Source organism: Phyllostomus discolor, chromosome 9 (genome assembly GCF_004126475.2).
Source record: "Phyllostomus discolor isolate MPI-MPIP mPhyDis1 chromosome 9, mPhyDis1.pri.v3, whole genome shotgun sequence".
In the NCBI taxonomy this organism is placed as follows: domain Eukaryota; kingdom Metazoa; phylum Chordata; class Mammalia; order Chiroptera; family Phyllostomidae; genus Phyllostomus; species Phyllostomus discolor.
Genome location: NC_040911.2, coordinates 27646839 through 27672611, shown reverse-complemented (window position 1 = coordinate 27672611; position 25773 = coordinate 27646839). Strand labels below are relative to the sequence as shown.

Below are 25773 nucleotides of genomic sequence, written 5' to 3'. Positions count from 1 at the left end.
CTTCATGTTGGCAAAACATTTCTCTTTGAGGGGGCTTTTTTTATTCTGGAGAAATGACAGAAGCTCTCTAGGGATGAGATCAGGTGACTAGGGAGAAGGAGGGCATTGGGGTCATGCTGATTTTGGTCAAAAACTGCTGAGCACTCAAGAGTGGTGTTGGCAAGTGTGCTCATAAATCACTCATCACGATATGGGCAAATATGTTGAAAGTCTGCAAAAAAAATTCACTGAAGCTAAACAGCCTCTCACACCACCACCAGCGGGTACACTGATGGACGGGTCCCTAGAACACAAGTCTAGTGGGGGAAACCTGTACTACAATGGGGCTCATCCTCCAGGAGATAATTCTGGTTTTCCTTGGGGGGAGGGGGGGGTCCCACCTAGTATCTTTATTTATGCCTCCCTTTTCATTGCAGATATTTCTTTTCATGCCTTTTCTATCAGTCTGCAACCCTAACCCATCTCCTCAAGGGTAAGTTTTTGGTCCATATTTTAATCTGCCTTTTCCCCTAATCTCCATCCTCCCCCACATGGAACCATGGGAACCAATTACTACTTAAATCTTCTACATGTCCACTAATGGGTTCAAACTGGAGTAGGGGCTATTGTTCCTGTTCATCCTATTTTGTGGGCTGATCCATCACACCTTCCATCTTGAGAATCTCTGTGAAAGGAGTAGGTACAAAAGTCTGTGTTCCCCAAACTTGAGGAACTTTTCCAGGTATTCCAGAATTCCTTTGCCTTGTACTGATCTGGCAGTGGCACCAGGGTCGTCTGTGGACTTTGGCAGCAGAGTAATCAGTCAGTTAGAGGTGCTTCATCTCATCCTTCAGGCACCCCCGACTCCAAGAAACTCTTGTTACCCACACCCATCCCTTTCACTTGGTTTGGGGAACAAAATGCTCATCTGGCTGTCCTTCAGTAGGCCCTAGGTGGGGTATAGGGTCTCATCCAATTACTTCTGATTCTCTTCAGAGTATAGGGTATGAATGCTTCTCCTTTAGCTTAAGGTTCTTGTTATTAAACAGGGACAACGTGGAACAAACTGTGGATAAAGAATTTAAAATTGAATAAGGCCACCCAATACAATAATATAAATGAACTGATAAGTATACTATAACCTAGATTATACTGAAGAAAATCTGATACCTCATATTCAGAGGAATGGAAAGTAGAATGGTGGCTACCAGGGACTATGGGAGGAAGAAATAAGTTCTTTAATGGGTAGAGTTTCAGTTCTGGAAAGTGAAGAGTCTTGAGGTGCACTGTACAACAGGGTGAATATACTTAAAATTACTGAACTGCGCACTTAAAAATGGGTAACATGGTTTAAAAAAAGATATCTAATATCAAGTTGACATGGGATTTTATTTTGTAGAAAAACAACATCTAGAGAATGCCACAGACAGCCCTAGTATATCTAACATACTGTTTATAAACAGGAAAATTGCTCATAATGACAACACTGAAGCACTGAAAGATACCAAAGGACTTCCTGAATCCAGAAGTCAAATTATACTCAATATGGTTTTAATATCCTTTTTTCAAAGTTATAATATACTGACATTTGATAAACCAGATAACCATCCAAATATAACTTTGAGCAATACGTAGCTTGGTGGTATCTAAGTCTTCTGGGAATATATAAACTTACTCGTAGTCATTTGATATATCTCCACACAAATATTTTAAAATTCAAATTTCTTGGTCAAGTGATACAGTGTTTGAATTTGAATATATTTAGACGTTTCCATTATACAAAGTTAAATGTACAACTAAATTAGTAAAAGTGCTCATTATGGTTTTATGGCAACATTAATACTGCAACAAAAATGTTTATGAATGTACTCTATACTTTACTAATATTGCCTTTTTAATTTAAATCTAAATTTTCCTTCTATTTTATAACCACTTTTGTGATTTTTTTGGTAAGAAATTTATGCCTTAATTTGTACATATTTTTTTCCTCCTTATTTCTTAGCTTAAATTCAGTACAAGCTTTATTGATTGGTATCTTAGGCTTCGTGTGTATTCTTAGTTCTAAACACCACCAGTTCTTCAGAGGCCTAAAATCCAGCACAGGAATTACTGTATTAAATTAGTTCTAGAAAAAACATTGATGATATTTTTCTTGACATATACAGAACATATCACGCCAAATCTCTTGTTTACACAATGAACTGGTAAAACTGGTAAATTGCACATACAGTTTATATTCCAAAAGTAGAATAACTTAAATATTAAAACGTACCTTTATGTTTCTACCATAAGTGACCTTATAAGCATAACAAATGGCAATATTCAATACAAAAATCACAAAAACACTAACCTTAAATACTGCCTATCACAGCATACACTCTCATCTTCCTATGACCTATTCAAACTATAGACAGCAGTTTTTTAAGCTACTCTATCATTTATACCCTAATTAGAAATTTATACGAAACACAATTTTGTGTTCAAATATGGAAATAAGCAACATAATTCCAAATCCCAAAAGCATCCCAGCATTCTGTAAAAGGAAATATCCCCAGCGGCTACATCCATGGTCACTAGCATCATTGTGTAGCATCTCAGGTACCTTAGAAAAAGAAAAAAAGAGCAACCTTTAAGGTTTCAAAACCACAGATTAGTTTTTACAAGCCTTAGCAAAGACAGCATATTCGTATTATATGTAGCTGGATATATTGATCAGTTCCTTAAAACATGACCATACACATATTGATTTTAGCTAGTAACGTCACATAGCATTTCTTAGCAGTTTAATTAACAATGATTATTTACGATCTACTTAGCAAGTCAGAGTTCTCTGATGACAGAGATCTGACTGCTTTGTCTATTAATAAGGAACTTTTAAGCATTCACAGTACACATAACATGCTAATAATAAGTGACTTGTGCTGGGCTTCCTACAAATCTATACACAATTCAAAGCATGATTGCTGAGATTCTACTCTCACAAAGGGGTACATACAGAGGGGGTAGATATTTCTCTGTATCCTCTTACACATTAGACAGGATAAAGATGTGCATGTGATCAACAATCCAAAAAGATAAACCCTAAAGGTACTATATATGGTACTTTGCTGAGTACAGAATGACTTCTTATCACTACTGCACTTAATCTAAAGCCTTTTTAAAAATAAGGTTTCACTAAACATTATCTCTATTTTATTGTTAGTCAATATTGTAATTTGACATCTTAAAAACTTACCATATCAACCAGTGCAACATACATGAATAAGCCAGCAGTAAGTGCAAATATCCACATAGAAACATTTTCAGCATAATGACCAATAAAAATTCCTGTTGCCATTCCAAGATATGCCAGCATGGCTGACAAAGCATTATAAAGAACAGCCTGCTTAACAGTCATGCCTGCCTTTAGTAACACAGCAAAGTCACCTTTAACAGAAAACAAAGCAAAGGATAAAGCAATTGAAAAATCATTTTAAAAACACATACCCAAAAGACGTCACAGATTTAAGGAATTCTCCAATTTTTTAAGGGGAAGAGAAAAGCAAAAGTGTAAACCTAACAGCTCTATAGACTAAGATTTTTTTATTCAAAGTTTTTCTTAAGGCTCACACTTTGTTAGTGAGTGATAAATACCACAAACCTACTATTATTATGCTCTTGCACTGTCTTCAAGAAGCTCATAATTGGCCACAAAGAGGAGGAGAGTGGCAAACACTCAAGAAAAGATCAGCAAATTGTAAAAGCAATTTGTAATTAAGAGCTAGAGTTTAATGTTCTCCTTATAAGAGAGCATAACATAAATTAAGATGGGGCTAATTAAGGTTTCATGGAGTCTGAAGGATCCAGAATGGAGAACATAAACTGATGTTAAATATAAGCATTAAGGAGGCAGATGGGAAGCCTTCTGAACGGCAGGCACATGCCAAGGAACAAAAGTGAAAATGGTGTCATGGTTGTGTGCAATATGTGCTTATAAAAAAACCCAAACAAACAAAGGAACAAAAAAACCCCAAGGACATGAACTAGGGTCCAGAACAACTCTGGGAATGTTTTTTTATCAGCTTCAGTGAGATTCTCTGTTAATGGAAGATGATTCATTTGATTCCTGTGGTCTAATTTATATTGTGTATATGAAGATAATGATCACTGAGGTCAGCAGAATGTTGGCATAAGAAAATATTTAGTAGGGGAAGAGTGACAAAGATACTTCTTTGGCAGCCCCACATACGCAATTGTGGGGCAATTGTGTAAATGTACTTATATGGTCAGAACTGTGGTTGGAAACAAACTTACGTTCATTAAGAAAAGAAAGCTAACTAGGTTAGTGGACTTATAAGAAGGCATAACAGTAACAAGGAAGCTGGCTGGAACTATCACTAGCAAAAGCTAGTGGCACTGAGACATGTCAGCCACCTGGAAAATACCATTTATATGGTTCTCTTACCTAATTCATGAGGCAACTCGTGACAGAACACAGCCACAGAAGTACTTAAACCACTTGATAAACCCTCAGTGAAAGCAGCACCTGAGTAAAAATCAATCAGAAAAAGACTGACATTATTTTGTGGGTGTGTTTTTAAAAATTCTTACCAGCATACAAAGTGAGGAAAAAGGAGTAAACTATATTCTGGTTGTGAATAAAAAGAACTTTCCCAAGTGCATTCTGTATCTTCTTTGTAAGTAATCTCAGATTACATTCAATTAGGTTTAAATTTCCCAATGGAACACAAGCTGGTATTAAGAAGGGAAGGTTCTACTATGCCCTAACAGTGATTAGATGATCTTATACAAATCTGAGAAGTAACTGCTCCCCCATAAAACACATTTAAAAATATAAAATAAAATGAATTAAAAGGTTTAGGAGAAAAAGAACGACTCAGCAGCCAAAAGTACAAATTGTTTCACTGGCTTCAGAGGAGTTCACTATATCAGACTTGTTACATTCATTCTTTCACTGTCTTATAAAGAGTCTAAGACAAATAGATCCTTTCCTCTTAAAAGCTAACATACTACACAACTGATCATTTATAAATCATGACTTAGCATTTGAATATTCTCCTTCGTTGCTTCTGCTGTGCACAGTACAGAGAGGAGGAAAAGCACCAGGCTCTCAGTGGGGAGCCAAGGCCTGGACTCATCTTAGCTGGGCTACAAAACAGCATTGTCTCCTTGGGCAACTGTTTACCCTGCCAGGCCTCAGCTGCCTAATCTATAATTATTTCTGAGGTCCCTTTCAGCACTAAGTTACTAAAATTCATAAGTATCCTATTATCTCCTAATTGTGGTATAACAATTTAATAGCAAAAACTCTTGTTCTTCTTTGGATAGGGATTGGCAACTGAACTTATCATATATGCAAAGATTTCCCTTATAAAATTAAAGAAAAAAATGATTGAAGAGACTCTTTAACTTTAATTAATACTGTTTATATTGCAGATAAGAGAACTAAAATGTCTAGGGGGGAAAAAACTCATATATGCTCCAAACACAATGGAGCCTGATCTTAAGACCTTGCAAATTAAAACAACTTGTGGTAGTTAACACTTTAGGTAATGGGCTAGGCATAGTTCCTTTCACTTTACTGAGCATTTCATTGTCAAAGCAGCCAAAGAAGAAACAACATTTTGATAATCAATCAATAAAGGGCAAATATGTAGATGTATACCAATTGCTAGGCCATCACTGAAATTGTGCAGGCCATCGCCCATTATCACCATCCATGCCAACGTGGCGATGCCGGCATCTTTCAGCTCCTCCCGAGAGTAGCGCTGACTGTGACTGTGAGGGTGGTGGTTTTGGTGGTGGTGGTGATGCAGAATATGATGGTAGTCATGATGGTGGTGAATGAGATCATCTGACTGGCCCAGCGTATCATGGAAATGTGAATGGCATTTATTCTTGCAACCTCTGGGTACATATTCATTATAGACTTCTTGTGGATGAGCATGAGCTATCATGACCTCTTCTTCTTCCAAGATTGCTGGCTGCTGAGAATCGAAGTGGGAGGGCTCTTGTGAGTCTGCTCGTAAATAGCTTTCAGGTCCTGAGTACAAACAAAAGGACGTTGGGACAGTCAGAAGGCTTTGTTAATAAGCTTAGACACATTCAAACATTCCTACTGACAATTAAGGTCAATAAAGATCTTAAATTGGAGCAACTCTCTCATCTTTGCTTGAAGAAATAAACATTAGAGTATTATTGATGAAAAATATTAGGTTTTAATGAATTTTAGCAATTAAATGGTCTCACATTATTAAGAATGGATTTTAAACATTAACCTTCAAATAATTACCCCCTAGACCCTCCCTTAATTTCTTCTACCTCCTTACATTTTAAAGATTACTTTTTTCTGATTATAAAAGAAGCAGATAGTTATTTTAAACTGATAAGAACAGATACCACACTTGATCTTAGTCAAAAGGCTGAGAAGCAATATTTCAGAAAAATATTTCAGAAAAATAATTAAATTGGAAATAAAAAAACACACAAAATTCTGTTGTCTGACTTCCTCTTTTTTGATGGCAAAATTCAAGGAAAAATAGAAGAATCAGAAATACCATCATCACCAAGAACTGTTTATTATCTATTTGTACAAAGAGAAGTAAATGCAACAATAAGGTTGTTTTACTTTGTCCTCTTCACTAGTATCACTTTTCTCGGAAACATTCCTGACACTGTGGTCCAACTGTAAAGCAGCTATTTCTTCTCATTGTTATATATTTCACTAGAGCCCACTAAAAAGAGAGAGAATAGGTACAGGAAGAAGAACAAGAGCACCTACTTGCTCTTTAGAGAAAAACAGCATGTCGGAAAACAAAGGATGGACACATACAAAAAGGCAGTAGCAAAAATAAAGTTTTTCTCTCTCCTCAGTCAGCAACTACCTCTTGAGCACCTACTCTGGGTCAGGCTCTGGTGATAGAATGGAGCATGACAATCCCACTGTCTTCAAGAAACTTATGCTGTTGTGGCAAGAAAGCCAAAGAGCAAGGAGCTCCAGATATGCAAGGTAATTCAAGGCACTGGAAAGCACGGGGAGAAAACTGAAAAGGGGAATATGATAGTGATTGGAAAACCTCGGTATTTGGGTGATCCAGGGAAGGCCTCTGAGAAGATATCTGAGTGGAGACTGAAACAATAGGAGAAGGAATTTACATGAAGGTCTGCGAGAAGAGGCTTCCAAGAAGGTACAGTAAATGCAAGGCTCTGAGACAAACCTGGTATGCTCACAGGTTAAGAAGGCCAGCAGGCTGGACACAGAAGAATGGGGGAGGGTGGAGGGCAGGTTAGAACCTTGAAAGTCACAATGAAGAGTTTGGTTTAAAATTTTAATCTTAATTCAATAAAGAATGCCAAGCTAACACTCAAGTAACAGGAGAAATAATCACTTTACAGTGAAAAAACATGGTAGATATAACCTTAGCCAAGTGCTCAAAATTCATACTGCCCATGTGTGACAAAGAGCATTGGGCCAGGTGGCACATTATGTGACTAAAAAAATGATACCATTTTGTGGTACTGCTGCTAACACTGATCAATCTTTATAAAAAAACATTAGACTCAACATCTGACCAAACTGTACTCTAGATCTTTTTCTTCTTTGGGGGAATAAGGGAGTATAAAAGAATTAAGAAACTTAGAAAAACACAAGTAAGGTCTATGGACTAGATAATTGCATGGTATCAATATTCATTTCCTGATTAAAATATCCAAAGTATGTTACACAAGAGAATGTTCCCTTCCTTAGGAATTATATGGTGAAGTATTTAGAAGTAAAGAAACATCCTGTCTGTCCTGGCCAGTGTGGCTCCGTTGGTTGGGCACTGTCCTGCAAACTGAGGTAGCCAGTTCGATTCTCGGTCAGGGCACATGCCTGGGTTGTGGGTTTGGTCCCCGGTTGGGGTGTGTGCAAGAGGCAACCAATCGATGTTTCTCTCCTCCTTCTTACTCCCTTCCCCTCTCTCTAGAACCAATACAAGAAAAGAAAAAAAAATCATGCCTGTAACTTACTCTCAAATGGTTTAGAGAAAAATGTATACATGTGTACACAGAGAAAGAGAGAGAGAATAATAAATGTAGGTAAAATAACTGGGGAATACAGGAAAGGGATAGAGGAATTATTTGTATCATTCTTGAAATTTTTCTGTAAGTCTGAAATTACCTCAAAATAAAAAATTTAAAGAAATGTAAATATACATAAAAATAACCTCTGACTGGCAATTAAAAAGTATGAGTTTAAAAAAAGGGACATAGCCTCATCATTTCCATATAGTCCAAGCAGAGCAATGAACTCCTTTCAGCCCTCAGATTCATAAGGACTTACGATCGTCTGCATCTACTTTCTCCTCATGTGGTGAAAGCTGAGAATCATACTTGGACAGCTGCTTCTTAATCTCCACGTCATCATCATTTTCAGGTTTTTTCTGATTCTAACATAGAGAAAACAATACTTTAAAAAGGTTGATCTGTTTATGTGTACAGCTTTAAATAAACACAGCAAAAAACACAGAAAAAGATTGCAGAGTAACAGACCTCCAATGGAATAAAGCCACCGAAGGGCAGGGTCTGTACTTAGCTTGCACAGCACCTAGCAGAGTGTCCTAGGCATGGTTAACTGTTCAAAATGTGAAGAATCAATGCCTCAGTAACATAAGATGCAGAAAAATGACGTTTACCTTTCTGAATGTCCCCTAGGTCATCTACTCTAAGTGTAGTCTTACCTAAGCAGCACAGCATCCCCAGGGAGCTGGTCAGAAATGCACAATCTCAGGCCACACCCAGACCTAATGAATCAGATGGGGAGTTTAACTATATCCCCAGGTGATTCACATAAACATTAAAATTTAGCTCTGCTTCAGGTCATCCATTTAAAACCAACTAGAAGCATTCTTCAGGTACTTAGGGATCTGCTAACCAATCGCTTGGTTTTTTCTATCTGTCCTTTGTATGCTGAAAACCCATGCTTTCTATACATTACACATCCTAACACTGAAATCAGAAAAGTCAGCGTTTGTGCTGTCATTAACAGAACTAGTAAGTAGACACAAGGACTGAATCCTTATCGGTGCTTCATTCAGATGGAGGGTTACATACCCTCAGAAACCATTTTAAAATCTCATCTCAAGCTGACCTTTTTATAGAGAGAAAAAAGGGTAGGTAAGGGGTTTGGGAAAAAGGTTAATCAGATAACAAATTCCCAGTGCTTCTTTATCTGTTGATCAACAACTCAGACCATCTCTACTGCACAAAAGTTGAATTGCTTGTCTACTTCCTGGAGCCAAGTGGTCATGCATTCCAGTTCTTGGAATAATAGCTTTCCTCTTGCATTTAATCAGTTAAGCCTATCAACTATGACTGAAACCTTTATCTCTTGAGTTCCCTTATCAAAACTACACTGTGACACTAATATATTTATTATTACAACTTAAATGTTTTTCCTATAGTAAAACATCATTAACAAATGTTCTCTTTTTAAACTACTATTAGTTAGCTTTGGATTTATAATTGGGGTTTCTAAGCAACATACCTGAGATATTGTTCCCATCTCTGAACCCAAGCGTAAAGGTCACTGTTTGAAAATGGTGCCTGTGTATTATCTACTTATATAGAAGAGAACATTAAAAATATTTTAAAATGTCACACAAAAATTATACTTATTTGTAGTACCTTTGAATATGACTTAAGATTTCTTCTAGTTCTAACAGTGTATATAATATCAGTACATTATTAGGTTTGTGGACAAAAAAGGGGCTCTATAATAAATCTCACAAGTGCAGTGACTGAAAATAACCTCACAGGGTCACCTGACCATAATTTCTAACTGGGCAGTGTGTGCTGGGTAGTCACACCTCAGGCCTGTAACTTCCCTAGTAAAAGGTTATTACTGCCCTAAGCAAGCCCTGTCCATTGTTTCTGTGCATCTATGTTAGCACACCTTTGAAATGCCTCTTTTTCAGACCCCTTGGAATGGAATTATAACCACCCCCAGGAGAGCACAGAATTGGCCTTGGCCAGGTAGCGTGGCTGGTTAGAGCATTGTCTAGATTTGCCAAGGTTGGCGGTTTAGTGTCTGGTTAGGGCATATACAGGAAGAAACCAATGAATGCATAAATAAGTGGAACAAATCAGCATTTCTCTAAAAACCAATCAATGAAACTTTTTTTAAAAAAGAACACATAATCTTGGTAACTATCTTGTAATCCAACCATAGAGATTTTCCTGCCTTGCTTTCTCTCATTTTATGCAATCTTACATTCCCTTCTTAATTCCAAATGCACAAAAGAAATGGCAAACTGCCATACTGGGGAGCATTGTTCTCAGTCTGTTGAGATCTTGCTTCTAGGTATGTCCTGTGTGGCTCAGATAAATTCTAATAAACTCATAAAAATTTTCCACAGCTTTGGATGTTCTTACATCAACAGGTTCCAAGAATTTTCTAAGAGAAAGTATTTAAATATTTGTGAATATAAATAAATTCAGGGTATTTTAAATCACTTAATGCTTTACTTCTTGTTGGGCAACAACTCTCTTGAACTTACAGATTGTAATGAAGTCTTTTGTTCCTTAAGTATTAGGTACCAATAATGTTCCTTAGGCTACTTGCTGGCAATACATATAAAACAAGATACAAAGGGTCTATGTTCTCACGGAGCTTATCATCAACAGGGAGGGAGTCTTCACACAGATAATAATTATATACAATTCTTTGCCTGCAATTTTTGATACATTTACTAAGAAAAATCTGAGAGCTATGAGAGTGTGTAATAACAAAACAAAAAAATAAGTACCAGGACAGGCTTCCTTGAGAAAGTGATATTTATACCAAGACCTAAAGATGAGCGGGGGTTTGCCAGGGAAAGGAAAGAGAGGCAGTGTTTCAGGCAGGAAGAATTGCATGTAGGAGGCCCAGAAAGGAGCCAATCCCATCTGGAATAGAAAGAAGGACAATGTGGTTGGGGCCTAGTACATCAGAGACAGGGTAGCTAGAGATAAGGCTGGATAGCAGGAGGAGACCAGACAATGCAGGCCTGTTAAGAGCTGTGGCTTTTAAAAGCCATGGGAAATCACTAAAGGAAGGATTTTAAGTAGTGGAATCTAACTTCATTAGATTTCATTTAAATAAATCACTCTGCCTGCATTAGAAGACAAAATAATGTAGACGGGAAAGTTAGGAGGCAACTACTGTCACCCAGGTGGGAGATAAGGCTGGTATGGGCTAGAATAGCAAGGAAGATGGAGAGAAATGGAAAAACTAGGTTAAATATGAGGATGGAGATGTCACAGGTGGTTCTCAGGTTTCTAGCATGATCAATAACCTTTACTGGTGCAAAGTTTGACACTTAACTAATGTAAGGATCTAACTATGTCAAGTATGAGATATAACCCTTATTTGAACACAGAGATTTCAGATTTACAAAGATGGCAAGTAATCTAAAACTATGGTATACACAGGTACAGGATAGATATCGCAAGGAAAAATCCTAGGTAAAATGTCCTGTTATGGGTGAAAAGAGCCCTCAACACTTATCATGTAATAAATTATTATACTTTTTGAGGAACCAAATGAGATTAAAAACTGTTAAGTAAAACTAAGATATGGATGCCCTTGAAAAAAGACCCTCAACATATTCCAAAAAGAAAGAGGATAAAGTCTGCAAAACTCCTGTGGAATGGCTTTATCTAGAAATTAAAAGTTCCCCACTAGGACAGTCTTTTTGACAGGGGAATTTATGAGTTAAGGGTTTTAGCCCTGGCTGGTGTGGCTCAGTGGACTGAACACTGGCCTGCAAACCGAAGGCTTGCTGGTAGATTCCTGGGCAGAGTACATGCCTGGATTGTGGGCCAGGGCCCCAGCTGGGGGAGTTTGAGAGGCAACCACACATTGATGTTTCTCTACCTCTCCCACTCCTTCTCCCTCCCTTCCCCTCTCTCCAAAAGTAAATAAATAAAATCTTAAAACAAAAAAGTTAAAGGTTTTAGCCTCAGTTGATAGGCTTAAGTGATTAATGCATTTGGAAAGCTGTTATTCCAGGAACTGGAATGCATGACTAGGTACCAAGTGACTCCAGGAGGTCACAAGCAATTCAACCTTTATGCCCCAGGGGCTCTGCATGAAATGCAGATGATATTTGAGCCACTGTGTTCTAGGAAGAGAATACTAATGATGCAGATAAAGAATTGCTGATAACAGATAAAGAAGTACTAGGAAAATCACTGCAACTCTTATCCAATTAACCTTTTCCCCAACCCCCTTACCTACCCTTTCTTCTTAAAAAAGAAAAATAATAAAATAAAAATAAATAAATAAAAATGAAAAAATAACTAAACAAAAAACCCGGGCAGTTTGAAATGAGATGTTAAAATGGTTTCTGAGGGTACATAACCTACCATCTTATCTTCTCAGGTTGCCGACCATCTGAATAAAGCAGCCATAGAGATTCAATCCTTTTCTCTACTTATTGGTTCTGGTGTGACAGGCAGCACAAACACTGACTTTTGCAGGTTCATTTTGACTGACTTGTCTGATCACATCATATAAGATGAGGCAGATAACCACAGGCAACTCAAAGTTACTTTTACCAAAAATACAGAGCCTACTATTTGGCTTCATACTATTTTCTACATGCAATTTGCAAAGGTCACATATCCTTTCAAATAAAACAGGATATCCAGCTACTGGGGTAAATAATTAATTTGAAGTTCATCACAGAATCATAACTACTAATGAATATTGATTGCATATACATGGTAAGTTTTTCTTAAACCGCTTTACTGAGATATGATTAACATTTAAAAAGCTTTACATATTTAATGTATCCAACTCAGTGAGTTTGCAGATATGTATATACCCATGAAACCATCGCCACCATCAAGGCCATAATCTCGATGATTCTGATCGTCAAGGACCCACTTGTGCCTTGTTTGGTCATTTATGTGTTTTTCCTTGCCTTTCTCACTCTCTCTTGAGTTTGAAGGGAATCTGAAGATACAGAACTATAGGAATATAAAGATACAGAATTGCTCTCCATTAATGCCTCTGAGAGCAAAAAGTATCTCAAGAATAATCAATCTCCTCTCAAAGATCATATATCCTGGACAAGCTCTGCTAACAGTCTAGTTAGAATACTACGCTAAATAAATGTCTAATGCATAATAAGTCCTCAGTATACTTTTTCTTACCTTTTTCTTTTTATCTTTAAATTGTTTGATCAAAGTGAGCACATGTTCAACAAGAAACATGAAATATAAGCCTCCCAGGGCTGTTAGACCCTTCCATGTGGAATCAAAATAGGTGCTTTCTTCTATGTTTTGAGAAGATAGATGACTGAACAGTGGTCCTCTCTTCATTCCCATTGCTGTTTCTTCATGGCTGTGACTATGGTGGTGACTCGCATGAGACTAAAGGCAAAATAACATGTATTTTATAAATTCATCAGTTTCACACATCTGAAAAATTGGCTAAGGTCAAATTTGAAATCATTCAGAATTAGGCAATTAAAGGGATACTGTAGAATGAGGGGAAGTTTAGGATATTAAAAATAAAATGACCAATAAGCAGACAACTGTCTAGAGCTTAATGCATATTATGTACTATGACAGTTAACAGATTGGATCTGTTCAGTGTAAGGACACATTACCCAATGATCCTCATAATATATCGGTAGTGGGTATTTTCAATGTTTGACAAGTTATCATGGACACAAGTAATAGGAAATAGCCAGATTTAATACGCTTATAGTGTTTACTGCTTATACTCCTAGCTGGAAAACTCACAGCACTATCATCGGTATGCTTACAAGAAACCCAGTCTGTGCAATGAGCCCTGGCAGGCACCTCCAGAGGCACTGTCTCAGTGGTCTACAGCTGAGTGCAGCAGGAACTACTGCTCCTGCTTGTTAGGAACACGGTGTGGTACACACAGGGCTGGGGGTGGTGCCAGAGAGTATATACCCCGTGCACATGTCACTTTATGTAGCAGGTATTTCTGAACACCTGCCATCTAATGGTTAGGGAGTGTGTCACAGCGAAACAGTTGTCTCTCACTGCTGGGTAAAGCATGATGAGATATGTATTACTTCAGGAACAATTCCTTCCCCCCATTCTCCCACACTTACCTGCAAACCTCTAAGGGAAATTTAGAAAATGAGATCCAAATTATTTTCTCCCTGTGTGCCTATCCCAAATATTTAATGGAAAAGTAAACTCACTTTACCAAACTTGCTTTAGTTAAGAATTCACTTGTGTCACAAAGTGTAAACCTCTAAATACACACATTAATTCAACTATGAAGAAAACCTTTAAGTTTTTTGGGTACATGGAGTCACATTTTTTAATTTCTGTAACAATTATATTAACATGTAAGCATATAATTCACACTATTGCAGTCTGTCACAGTACTAATATATGAGTAGAATCTGCCTCCTTTTATTAACTGGGTTCCAAAAAGTTAAATTAGTTTGTAGTTAATTATCTTTAAAAAGAAAAATAAAATAATGTATTAAGGTCAAGCATGAAAACGCAGCTTTTGTTACCAAATATATTTTAAAATCAACTCCTCTAAACCAAATTTCCAACCTTTATACATAACAATACAAATAATTCTGGTATAAACTATATATATATCTATCTATATATATACACACACACACATACATACATATGCATTTTTTCAATGCTGAATAATATGCTATACTAATAGGACAAATTACCATACTTACATGTGGAAGGAGGTGTAAAAAAGCATCACCACTCAATGTCCCAACAGCCAATGCCACAAGAAAACTCAGGAGAAACTTGAAAAACACCCGATTCATGAGAGGCACTAAGATAACGCCCAGCAAAGACAGGAAACTGATGATGGAAATGGCTATAAAGCCACCAAGCCACGCTGTCAAACAAAAGGGAGCAAAGGAAAAACATACAAATGATATAAAAGAGGGACTTTGGAGTAGCATAAAATAACTTGTAACAGTAGGGAAATCTTAAATAAATGTAAACTCAGTGGAATAAGACTGTGATAACAGAGCAATAACCAACAAATGGTCTCAAATGAATAATTTGACTGAACTCTCCAGGTAAAGAGCATAAACCTGGTGGAAAATTCTTCAGCTGGTAGTGAAAGAAGGGGGGGAAATGATAAACAAGAATTAACTCTAGCTCATTTGGAAGCTGAACTTTCAGATTCCCATTAACACGTAAACCATGAAAGAGAGGAGGAAAAAGTTTTGTAAAAAAGAGAGAGAGAGAGAGAGAGGGAGAGAAGAAAACCAGGAATTAAATAGTTCCTCTGTAAACAAAACAATTGTGTCTTGTCTATTTTTTTGAACAATTGATTATTTATTTTAAAAGATTTTATTTATTTAAAGAGAGGGGAAGGAGAAGAGAAAGAGAGGGAGAGAAACACCTTGATCAGTTGCCTCCCACAAGCCCCCAACTGGGGACCTGGCCTGCAACCCAGGCATGTGCCCTGATCAGGAATCAAACTGGTGACATTTTAGTTTGTAGGACCTTTCTGTTTACAGGCAGGCACTTAATCCACTGGGCCACACCAGCCAGGGAAGCAATTATTTATTCACCATAGTTTTTTTTTTAATCCTCACCCCAGGACATTTTTTTTCATGGCTCTTTTTAGAAAGACAGGAAGGAGAAAGGAAGGGACAGAGGGAGAAACATTGATGAGTGAGGCATGCCTCTCATATGCACCTAAACCGGGGATTGAACCTGCAAACTTTTGGTTACACCACAACGTTCCAACCAACGTAGCCATACCTGCCAGGGAGATTTCTCATTGTAGTTTGTGAGCACTGAAACTCTACACTATAGCAGAGCTTATCCATTTTCATTTACTAGTAATAAAAGACCAGAATTAGGTTCCTCAACAACAGGGATTAACTCTGCCCCTTCTTCCCAAACAGTGTGACTACAAAGACTGGATAACCCTGACACTTCCTGTGGAATGACCTCAGGCAAGTTACAAGTTATGTTTTATTTTATTTTATTTTTAAAGATAAGGCTAACACAGACAAGTTACATTCTAAGTTTTCTTTTTAAGGGTAAGGCTAACACACCTGCTTTCTTCACATTCAAGGCAGAGGAAATTAAGATGGTATATTTGAAATTATGCTGAAAAATGAATGTTTTTGTAAATATAAAGAAAATTACAACATAATGCATCTATTGGAGATTATTTTTGCAAAGAAAACCACAATTGTACCTATTTGTAAAGAATAGGTCTTTGGAGGGATTTCAGCTTTCTTTTCACTCATGGTATGATTCAAACACGATCTGGCATCAATTTGATTAATGATGGCTGGGCAGAGATAGTTGAACTCTGATGCATTCAGTGGCACCTGGAGGCCCATGCCATGAGATGTAAGCAGCTTGGATGCATTGAAACACTAAAGAAAACAAAGCAGTGAAAATCACCAAAAGGCATTCCCATTAGATACTCCAAAAACATTGTCTGATGACATAACACCCTTTCCTTACTGAAGCAATTTCTTAAATTTTTTTTAACTTAACACTAATTCATACCAACTTTGTTCTAAGTACTTTGGAATTCGCCACAAACTGCCTGGAGATACTATGTCATAATAGTGTTATCCCACTTGTCTGCCTACTTCTTAGTAGAAAGTCACATCAGTAGTTACCTAGAGAGAAAGTCTCAAGCGCACTAAGCCTGAGGATAAATGAACATTCACAAGCCTGTTAATTCATTGTATAAACCTATTAAGGAAATGAGCTTTAATTTCTAGAAGGGTCTCATTAGGGATTGGGACATATGTTGTTTTAGCACCAACACTACCCTACTGGGCCTAAACAAGCCCCAAACACATCACTCTTTCAGCAATGACCATACTTGGAAAACTGAGCTCTGCTCTGACTACATACCTGGCAAATAGTGCTCTACAACAGAATATTAAAGTATGCACATCACCCTCGAGCAGGGCAAAGTTGGTAATAAAACAAACCTGTACTGGCAGGCAGCTGTTTCAACAATTTAATTAGATGACTAGTTTGAAGAGAATCTTCTGAGTAATCTAAGCTCCTCTATGCCCCTAGAACTGGTGGTAGCACCTATTTCTCATCTTCTATAAAGTTATTTTAAACTCCACCAGTTGTTGGTTAGTACTACTCAGAACAAACTTTATTACCAGTGTCGCTATGGGAACAACCACTAGTAGGATTACCCCAAAATTAGTACAGTCATATGATGGTTCGAATGAATGAAGTACTTAAGTTTTACTTATTAACATATATCAACTGATTCCTTGTTCTTGACATCTTTCAGGCAAAGCAAACTGAGTACAGTCTGGAAGACTAGTCTAGAAAAAGCACATGAACTCAGAACTTTATTGCCCAGACACTGTCCAATATGTTGCTCTTGGTAGCAGTTCCAATTTCAATCACTCCACAAATCATTACAATCCCTCTGCCAAGGAAGTAATACTGTCCTTGAATTCTTCAGCCCCTTCAAGCACACCTTTCCCTAAAACATGGAATCTAACTCCTGCATTTTCAACCTCCTGTTTTCTATTTTTAATAATAATATTCACCTTTAAAGACTTTCTCCAAAAATAACTGTGATATCTGCTTTCTATACTTATTTTAAATTCTATATTATAAAATGTTTTTGGCAGGCAGTACTATTCTTATGATCTTCCAAGTTTTTTTTATCAGAAATGATTACAACGTGGTAGAGACACTTTGGGTCAAGTGGCTTGCTGAGAAAGTAGAAATTCCCTTTTTTCTTTTTTTTTTAAGATTTTATTTATTTTTACAGAAAGGGAGAAACATCATTGTGTGGTTGCCTCTCCATGCACCCCCAACTGGGGACCTGGCCCACAACCCAGGCATGTGCCCTGACTGGGAATTGAACCAGCCACCCTTTGGTTCACAGGCCAGTGCTCAATCCACTGAGCCACACCAGCCTGGGCAGAAATTCCCTTTTCAATAACTTCAGCATTTTATTTGTACCTCAAACTCCTAATAACTAGAGATGGAATATTAATAACAGAATAGACAAGTAGGCATAGCGATTAAAATAATAGCCTTTATCTTACCTCCTGAGTATTTCCATTTGTGTTTATGGAATACATAAAGTCTTTTCTGGGCTCACTCACAGATTCATTTGTTTTCCTCCTAGCCGGCCTGCTTGCCCGGCTCTTTTCCATGATACTGGGGGGAGTAGAACTGCTCACATCTTTGGGGAGAAGTTTTCCAGGTTTTGGAGTTTCTATTGTTTCTAGAAAGTGAGTTCCTTCAGAGACAGCATCATACACAGTTGAGGTCACTTCACTAGCACCAACACCATCCTTGATTAAAACATTCCTTCTACTATTGGCATGTTCTGATCGGTGAGATCCTTTCCCCTGGTTGTTTCTAGCATCTTTTCCAGAGCTATCAGAGTCATGGTCTGGGCAAAGAGCCTTCCGATTATTTTTACCAGAAGCAGCATGATTATGGTGAGAGTGATGATCATGGTCAGAATGATGCTCGTGCTCAGAGTGATGCTCATGGTCATGGTGTATATGAACTCTTTTAATCTTATCTATGCCTATATTTTGCAGCAACTTTCTGAACCCTTCAACTGACAAGGAATTATTTTCTCCATAGCGATGGAAAAGCTGCTGTAGGTGATGTCGCTGTGTGGTAACTGCCAAATCAACATTAATGCCAGACTCCCAGTTTGGAATAATTTTCTCAGTGGTGTGAGGGAAAGCAGTCGCTGGTTGTACTTCATGAAGGGAATTTGTGACTGACAGAGTGAAGGTCAAGATGAAGATTACAGTTATAGTCCTCGCCATAGCACCTTCCTAGAGAAGACAGAAAAAGAAACGTCGCCTTCACTTTTAAAATAATTTGAATTAAGAAATCTCATGCTGCACACTGATGTCTAATCAAATAATCAAGGTTTACAGTGCATCATCTAGTGTGACCAATGCAGTGTAAGGTACTGTGAAAATACAGAAACTAGACTCCTTAGGCTCTACCCTTGCATTGCTAAAACAGGTGAAACAAATGAAGAACTGTAGCGTGTTAAGAGAGTATGGAATTAGCACTATAAAAGCAATAATAATTCAGACACTGGAGAGATCCATGTGGCCACAGCCATATTGACAACTTCATATTGTGTTGAGAACAATGATTTAAAACAAAACTTACCTCTACCATTGTCATTTCATAAAAAGTATTTTAACATCAAAAGGAGTAAATATGGCAATCTCAGATAATTCACATTTAAATTTTTCTTAAACTACACGCAAATCAATTTAAGGCTTTTCTCCTATACCACTCTTCAAAGTCACCCAATTTTGCCAGTTTGTGTATGCCTCAGGATATTTGTCTATGCATACTCAAGTAGATGTGTACGTAAACCACGCAAATGGGATCTTTTTCCCTACTCAAAAGCGACATCTTTCCAGTCAGTACATATAAGCTGATTTCATGTTTTTAAATGACTGCATGATAATCGTTCCTTAAATAAATTATACTTCATAAAAAACCTGTATCATTCTTATGTCGCTACAAATCAGTGAACACTTTATCACTGACCATCACTTACCCAGACAATGGTGTTTGGAGTTAGGAAAAGCAGAATTCAGTTAAACCAAGGAAGGTATAGTCCAGATACGTGGACAGACTGATATCTCACGACCCACATGTCCAGTCGTCACCAAACTCACCTGCCTCCAGAGAAAGAAACAGAGGTTGTGTTTCTGGAGCGAGAGAGCGAGGGCATGAGGCAACCTAGCTCTACCACTTTCGGCTGTTGTTCCCTGCACCAAGAAAAGCTGGCAATACCTATTTACAGGGTGACTGAAGACGCCACAGGACCGGCGTAGATGGGAGTGCTCCAAACTGTGTCAGCAGTGTTGCACAGCTGCTGCACATCATACCCGGAGAAGTGAAAATGTTAGTACGTTAAGTACCACAGGGCTAGACTCCTGAAAGAACAATCCCTGGCCCCTGAAGTTTTAATAGGCAAACGAGAACCATGAAGAAATCATTCGCAGGAGAGAGAGGCAAAAAGCTGGAAGGGTTGGGACAAGCGCAGACGCAATGCTCCGTGCCTTCCTCCAGGAAGGATGCTTAACGCAGTCGCGGACCCGCGGGCGGACCTCCTTCCCCGTAAGTCCTCGGTGGTGTTGGGAAACAAAGCCTAAAGAGCGAGCCTGGAGAAAACGGCGTGTGAAGAAACAGGGAAAGAGGGCACACCGCTGTTTATTGTTGAACACGACTCTACCTTCACACTGGAGATGAATAACGCCGTTTCCTCACAAAGTCCTCCTTTGAAGTCTGAAGCCCATGTGTGCACCCCGAACTGGGAAGTCCAGCCTCCACGGCCCGCGGGGTTCCCCTCTCTGCAGCCCCCGCCCGGCCCCGCGGGACTCACCTCTACGCGGCCTCGCAGTCCCACGGCCCGGCCTCCGACTCCCACCGCCCGGCCCCGCGCACAGGTTCAGTTCCCGCAGGCGGTCGGGAGGGCTCGGAACCGGCCCGTGCTTTTCTCTCTCGAAGCTCTACGAGGCACAACGAAGAGGCGATCTCAGCGGCCCGGACGCCCCTCGGGTCCGGTTACCCCAGCACAGCCACCGAGAATCCGCGCCTCACGCGCCCTCGCCTCGCCGGAGCAGGACAATTACTAATTACCGCCGCGCGCAGCGCGCGGCCGGGAACCACCGCCTCCGCCGGCCCAGACTGCAGGACATGCGCAGTGCGGCTCAGAACCCGGTCCGCTGCCAGAGGATCCGTGCGGATGCCGAATCACCGGCGCCGCGGGCCTCGAAGGGGCGGGAGGGGGCGAAGGCGGGTCGGGCGTGGACTAAGAGCTTGGAGACTAGTTGGATACCCTTTCTGCGAGCCCTTTGCGCCCTTGCGCCAAGGAGACCCGAGACTTTCTTGCCGAGGCTCTCGCCTGCTTGCCCCGTCCGCTGCTGGGAGCCCGGGCGTGAGGGGCAATGGGACCTTGCTGACGGTGCCCCGCACTTTAGCCGCGGGTTTTTCCGGAACGTCCGGAACTATTCCTGCCGGGCTTGGTCCTTGGGACGGTGGCCGCGTGCGTTCGCTGGGCCACGGTCCAGGACGCGAGAGCTGGCAGTGGCGGCCGAGAACTGAGGCTCACCAGACCCAGGGCCGGGGGGCGTGGCAGTTGCCGCCCCGCGTCTCCGGCAGCCTCTGAAACGCGGCGAGGAATCAGCCAGCCCGGGAGGCGGCCTCGCGAGCAGTTCCGCTCAGAGGGCGGAAGTGCGCGCCCAGGTTTCGGCCCCTGACCAGCCAGCAACATGGTGGCATCCGTGCTGGAGACGTCTCATGTATTTTGCTGCCCAAACCGGGTGCGGGGAGCCCTGAGTTGGAGCTCCGGGCCGGGAGGACTTCTGGCCTTCGGCACGTCCTGTTCCGTGGTGCTCTATGACCCTTGGGTAAGAGAGATGGCCCGACGTCTGACCCCGTGGGGCTGCGTGTGCTGAGTGCTGTCTGGACCGACTGTAGACGCTGCGCCAGAGCGAAGACGCAGGGTGTGCGGGCTGGTCCGCGTGGGGGAGGGTGTCTAAGAGGGGACTCCTGTTTGCACGCCAGACTCGCTCCTTGAAATCTTGCACGCTTCTTCAGCATGGGGTCCCCAAGTCCCACTAGTGACCTGTTAACCTCTCATAGGTACCTGAATGATGATAACCTTTTCTGAAGCCTTCTGTGGCAACTAACTGTATGTAGTACTGTTAAAGATTTAGTTTGGGTTTTGAAAGATTTGCGATTTAGGTTTGGATCAAATCCATTATCACAGTTGCGATCCCATTTCCATATTTCCTGCGGTATTTTATAAACTTGTATTGCTTTAAAAAATACATCACTTGTATTTTATATTTTAGTTTGGAATTGGACATATTAAAGAAAGTTTAATTGGGGGTAAAGGTCATAGGGGTTGGGGATCTTGAGCACTACTTATGAGGCAGGACTTAACCCATTCTCTGAACTTCACCCGGTCAGTTAATTTTATTTTTTGGCTCTTTCCCTACCAAATTTTTCAAATGGCTAGTTTTTACGTGCTTCCCAGAGTTCGTTTTGCCCCCATTCCCACTGGTTAATTTTGGACAATATAGTTAATGTTGCTTCTGAAAAAGAGCCTCAGTATAAAAAGTGAAGCGCTGGAAATTAAAGTGTAGTGCAAGAGCTAGCTTTCTATATTTCTTGTACTGCTTTATTAATTTGATTAGAAATACCATTATCCTCACACCCTTTGCAGATTCCAATTTACATAGGAAATAGTTGTATTAGCTTACTGTATCTTGAATTTGCCTCATTCTAGTTTTTGTTTCTTATAGCTCTGCTCTCTTAACTGGCAAGAGAAAGCACATAAAACCACGGGTAAACTTTACAGTGGCCATTGAATAGGGGGGACTGACTCAGTTGTGGAAACCTCTCTTTTTGCAGCTATTTAATGGATTTGTACCATGCCTTACATCACATTTTTAGTGATAATCTGGTGGCCATGTTAGATTTTAACCTATCAAAAAATATATTGACCCTAAAAAGTACTTTGTTTTGTTACGTTTTTGCTTGTTGGACATTTAATTAAATGTGGGAATAAGAGCATGGACGTACTAAAACAGTTTGGGGGATGATGTTCATTCAGCAGATTTTTGAGGACCCTCCATGGGCTAGCTCTGGACTGGGTGGTAGGGACACAAAGATAATGGGTAAAAAATAACTTATGCCCATTGAGGAATTCTCAATCTAGTGAGAGAGAAAATGAGCTATTATAATCGTTTTCCAGCCTCAAATAACTCATGTGTGAAATATGTTAATTGTATACTTTCCTCTGTAACCCTTTTTCTTAGCCATGAGAATTCTAGTTGGCATATAAGCCTGTGCAGTTGGCAATAAATAGAGAAAGGGTCTGTGAAGGGAAAGGCACTGCAATCACAGAGTTAGTGTTTTCAGCAGTGGGTGCAGTAAAGAGAGCCCAAGTGTGGAGTGATGTTGGCGAAAGCAACAGTCTGAAGAAATCTGATGTCTGAGGACCTTCATAGTTGTGACCTGGTGGTGACCTTGTTTGTGTCATTATGGTTCAAGAACCCTAATTAGCCATGATGAGCATCACCTGATTAGTCATGATGGGCAAAGTGAGCCATGAATTGGTATCCATTAAATATGAATTCCTCTATTAAAAGTTTTTTGTCTTTCTTTTGTTTGTTTTGTTTTTTTGGTCAACAAAACACTCAAATCGGTGCAAGCATGATAGAATTAAGCTCCTGAGACCTGTGGGAGCAGGAAGAAGAAAAGGGTTCCTTCTTTTGTCTGGGGTGTCAAGACAGGCTCCCTGGATGAGGACTGGGGTGGGAAGAGTGGGGGTGGTGAGCAGGAGTTAGGTAGATGAAGACCTGAGAGCTCAGTGTGATGGGAACCCATGGCACTGGGGATGTGCAGTGGCAAAAAGAATGAGTTAGAGTGAACAGATAGTTGAAGCCATGGTTACAAGTTTATGAATTAAGGAAAATGATTCTGTTTGAAACAATCCTGAACACTTTTGTATCAAAACTACTGAAATCTGATTTTTATTGATTTTTTTAAATTCCTCTGTCGGATAGATTCTAACTTACTAACTGGAATTTTCTTTGTTAAAGAAAAAGGTTGTTGTTACCAACCTGAATGGCCACACTGCTCGGGTCAATTGCATACAGTGGATTTGTAAACAGGATGGCTGTAAGTATCAATCTGATTGTTAAAATTGATTTCAATTATTTCCTGACAAAGTATGATTAGTCATATTTTCATCACTTCTATTACTTTACCATTAGCTTATCTGATACTCTGCAATTGGGAAATAGAAGAAAAATGGTATGCCCAGTGAAATATGTGACCTGTATTTTTACTTTATAGCAATTAAAGCATAGATAACACAGCAGTGCTTAGGATGAGGGTAGAGGAAGCCTATGTCTATGGCAAGATCCCCACCATTGCTTAGTTTCTGCTCAAAGCCTGTGAGCAGGACCCATGTTGGGCCCAGCCCAGGCTTGGATTCTGAAGATTTGGTTTGTGGGGCTGTTTCTGCCACAGAGAATCTATTGCTTTTTAGGCAGGACATTGCATTTTTTGTTTACTCCAGTTTGCACCTTTGTAATATATGAAAAGTGGAGGCTTGGAGTGGTACAGGGGACCCTTAGAGGTCCGTGACACCTGGGAGGTCAAAATTATTTTCAGATTAATACTAAGAGGTTATTCACTGCTTTCATTCTCGTTCGATTCCAGTCATACAGTGGTACTTTCCAGCTGATTCACTATATGTGATACTTTAACAGATTAAATCCAGAAATAGATATGAAAATCTAGTTGTAGTTTAATAAAGTTAGATGTTAAAGAGATTTTCAGAAATGTAAAACAATGCCTCTCATTAATTTTTTGTTTAGGAAAATAAAGGGTTTTCCCTCACCATAAAATGTTATATTTGTTAACATGTAATGGAGTTTAGTATTTTTAAATAAACTGATAAGCAAGTAGTTTTCAAGTTTCTCAGTTTAAATTTCTAGTGTGTTTAATGTTGGCACATATGGTCAGTCCATGTAAACAAAAACTTTATGGGGTCCTCAAACTTTTTTTTAAAGATTTTATTTATTTTTAGAGAGGGGAAAGGAGGGAGAAAGAGGGAGGGAAACATCAGTGTGTGGTTGCCTCTCACAAACCCCCTACTGGGGACCTGGCCTGCAACCTTGGCATATGCCCTAGACAGGGAATCGAACCAGCAACCCTTTGGTTCACAGGCTGGCACTCAATCATTCCACTGAGCCACGCCAGCCAGTGTGGGTCCTCAAAAATTTTTAAGAGTGTAAAGGAGTCCTGACACCAAACAATTTGAAATTTCCTGGACTAGATCATCTCTAGATCTCATTTCTAAGGTTCTGTGATTCCAGAGTGTTTGATTAGCATATTCCTTTTAGAAGGTGCCACCAAAATCCTGTGGAATTTCCTCAAATGTCTTAAATATACCTACTGTAGTTTTCTTATGGACTTTGAAATAATTTTAGTTTTTCTTCCATAAATATTTTAAATTATTTTATTGATTATACTATTACAGTTGCCCCAGTTTTTCCCCCTTTGCCCACCTCTGCCAGTACCCCCCATTCCCTCTGGCAATTTCCTCCACCCTTAGTTCATGTCCATGGGTCATGCACATAAGTTCTTTGGCTACTCCATCTCCTGTACTATTCTTAACATCCCTTGTCTATTCTGTACATACCAATTAGGCTTCTTAATCCCTGTACCTTTTTCCCATTCTTCTCCTTCCTCCTCCCAACTGATAACCCTCCAGATGATCTCCATATCTGTGAATCTGTTTCTGTTCTGCTTGTTTGCTTTGTTTTGTTTTTTAGATTCAATTGCTGATAATTGTGAATTTATTGCCATTTTAATGTTCATCATTTTGATCTTTTTTCATACATAATCCAATTTTTCATTTCATATAGTAATGACTTGGTGGTGATGAACTCCTTTAACTTTACTGTGTCTGGGAAGTATTTTATCTGTCCTTCAATTCTAAATGATAGCTTTGCTGGATAGAGTAATCTAGATTGTAGGTCCTTGCTTTTTATCACTTTGAATACTTCTTGCCTATCACTTCTAGCTTGCAAAGTTTCTTTTGAGAAATCAGCAGACAATCTTAATGGGAACTCTTTTGTAGGTAAATATCTGCTTTTCTTTTGCTGCTTTTAAGATTCTTTATCTTTAACCTTTGGCATTTTAATGATGATGTGTCTTAGTGTGGTCCTCTTTGCATCCCTTTGTTTGGGACTCTTTGGT

At 39.4% G+C, this 25773-nt stretch overlaps 2 protein-coding genes and 1 pseudogene across 5 annotated transcripts in view; 1 reads left to right on the top strand and 2 right to left on the bottom strand.

The window, feature by feature from the left end:
- Window positions 1-1349: 1349 nt before the first annotated feature.
- Window positions 1350-21115, bottom strand: SLC39A6 (solute carrier family 39 member 6). Of its 4 annotated transcripts, none has more exons than XM_028523868.1 (11): window positions 20375-21115; window positions 19544-19668; window positions 18042-18794; window positions 16193-16376; window positions 14697-14866; window positions 13159-13377; window positions 8303-8408; window positions 5645-6022; window positions 4424-4504; window positions 3215-3405; window positions 1350-2581 (listed from the first exon to the last, which is right to left on the bottom strand). In XM_028523868.1, the coding sequence occupies exons 3-11, from the start codon at window positions 18783-18785 to the stop codon at window positions 2429-2431; spliced, it is 2226 nt and encodes a 741-aa protein (XP_028379669.1). In that variant the 5' UTR covers window positions 18786-18794; window positions 19544-19668; window positions 20375-21115; the 3' UTR covers window positions 1350-2428. The 4 variants fall into 4 exon arrangements, with proteins under 4 accessions (XP_028379669.1, XP_035865045.1, XP_028379670.1 ...); XM_028523869.2 differs by having other exon boundaries at window positions 1509-2581; window positions 19544-19664; window positions 20375-21083; XM_036009152.1 differs by lacking the exon at window positions 19544-19668 and having other exon boundaries at window positions 20375-20761.
- Window positions 6314-6413, bottom strand: LOC114507212 (annotated as a pseudogene).
- Window positions 21102-25773, top strand: part of ELP2 (elongator acetyltransferase complex subunit 2) — a 43745-nt gene continuing 39073 nt past the window's right edge. Inside the window, 2 exon segments of the mRNA XM_028524009.2 lie at window positions 21102-21401; window positions 23604-23682. Coding sequence (XP_028379810.1) covers window positions 21264-21401; window positions 23604-23682 — 217 coding nt within the window. The 5' untranslated portion in view covers window positions 21102-21263.

What these genes read in the sequence shown, in the direction of transcription:
- SLC39A6 (XM_028523868.1), bottom strand. Translation starts at nt 18,785, where the DNA reads ATGGCGAGGACTATAACTGTAATCTTCATCTTGACCTTCACTCTGTCA. An exon ending in TTAAAGATAAAAAGAAAAAG is followed by an intron (nt 8,409 to 13,158) that starts GTAAGAAAAAGT and finishes TCTCTATGTTAG; the next exon opens with AATCAGAAAAAACCTGAAAA. An exon ending in CGAGTTGCCTCATGAATTAG is followed by an intron (nt 3,406 to 4,423) that starts GTAAGAGAACCA and finishes TTTCTGTTAAAG; the next exon opens with GTGACTTTGCTGTGTTACTA.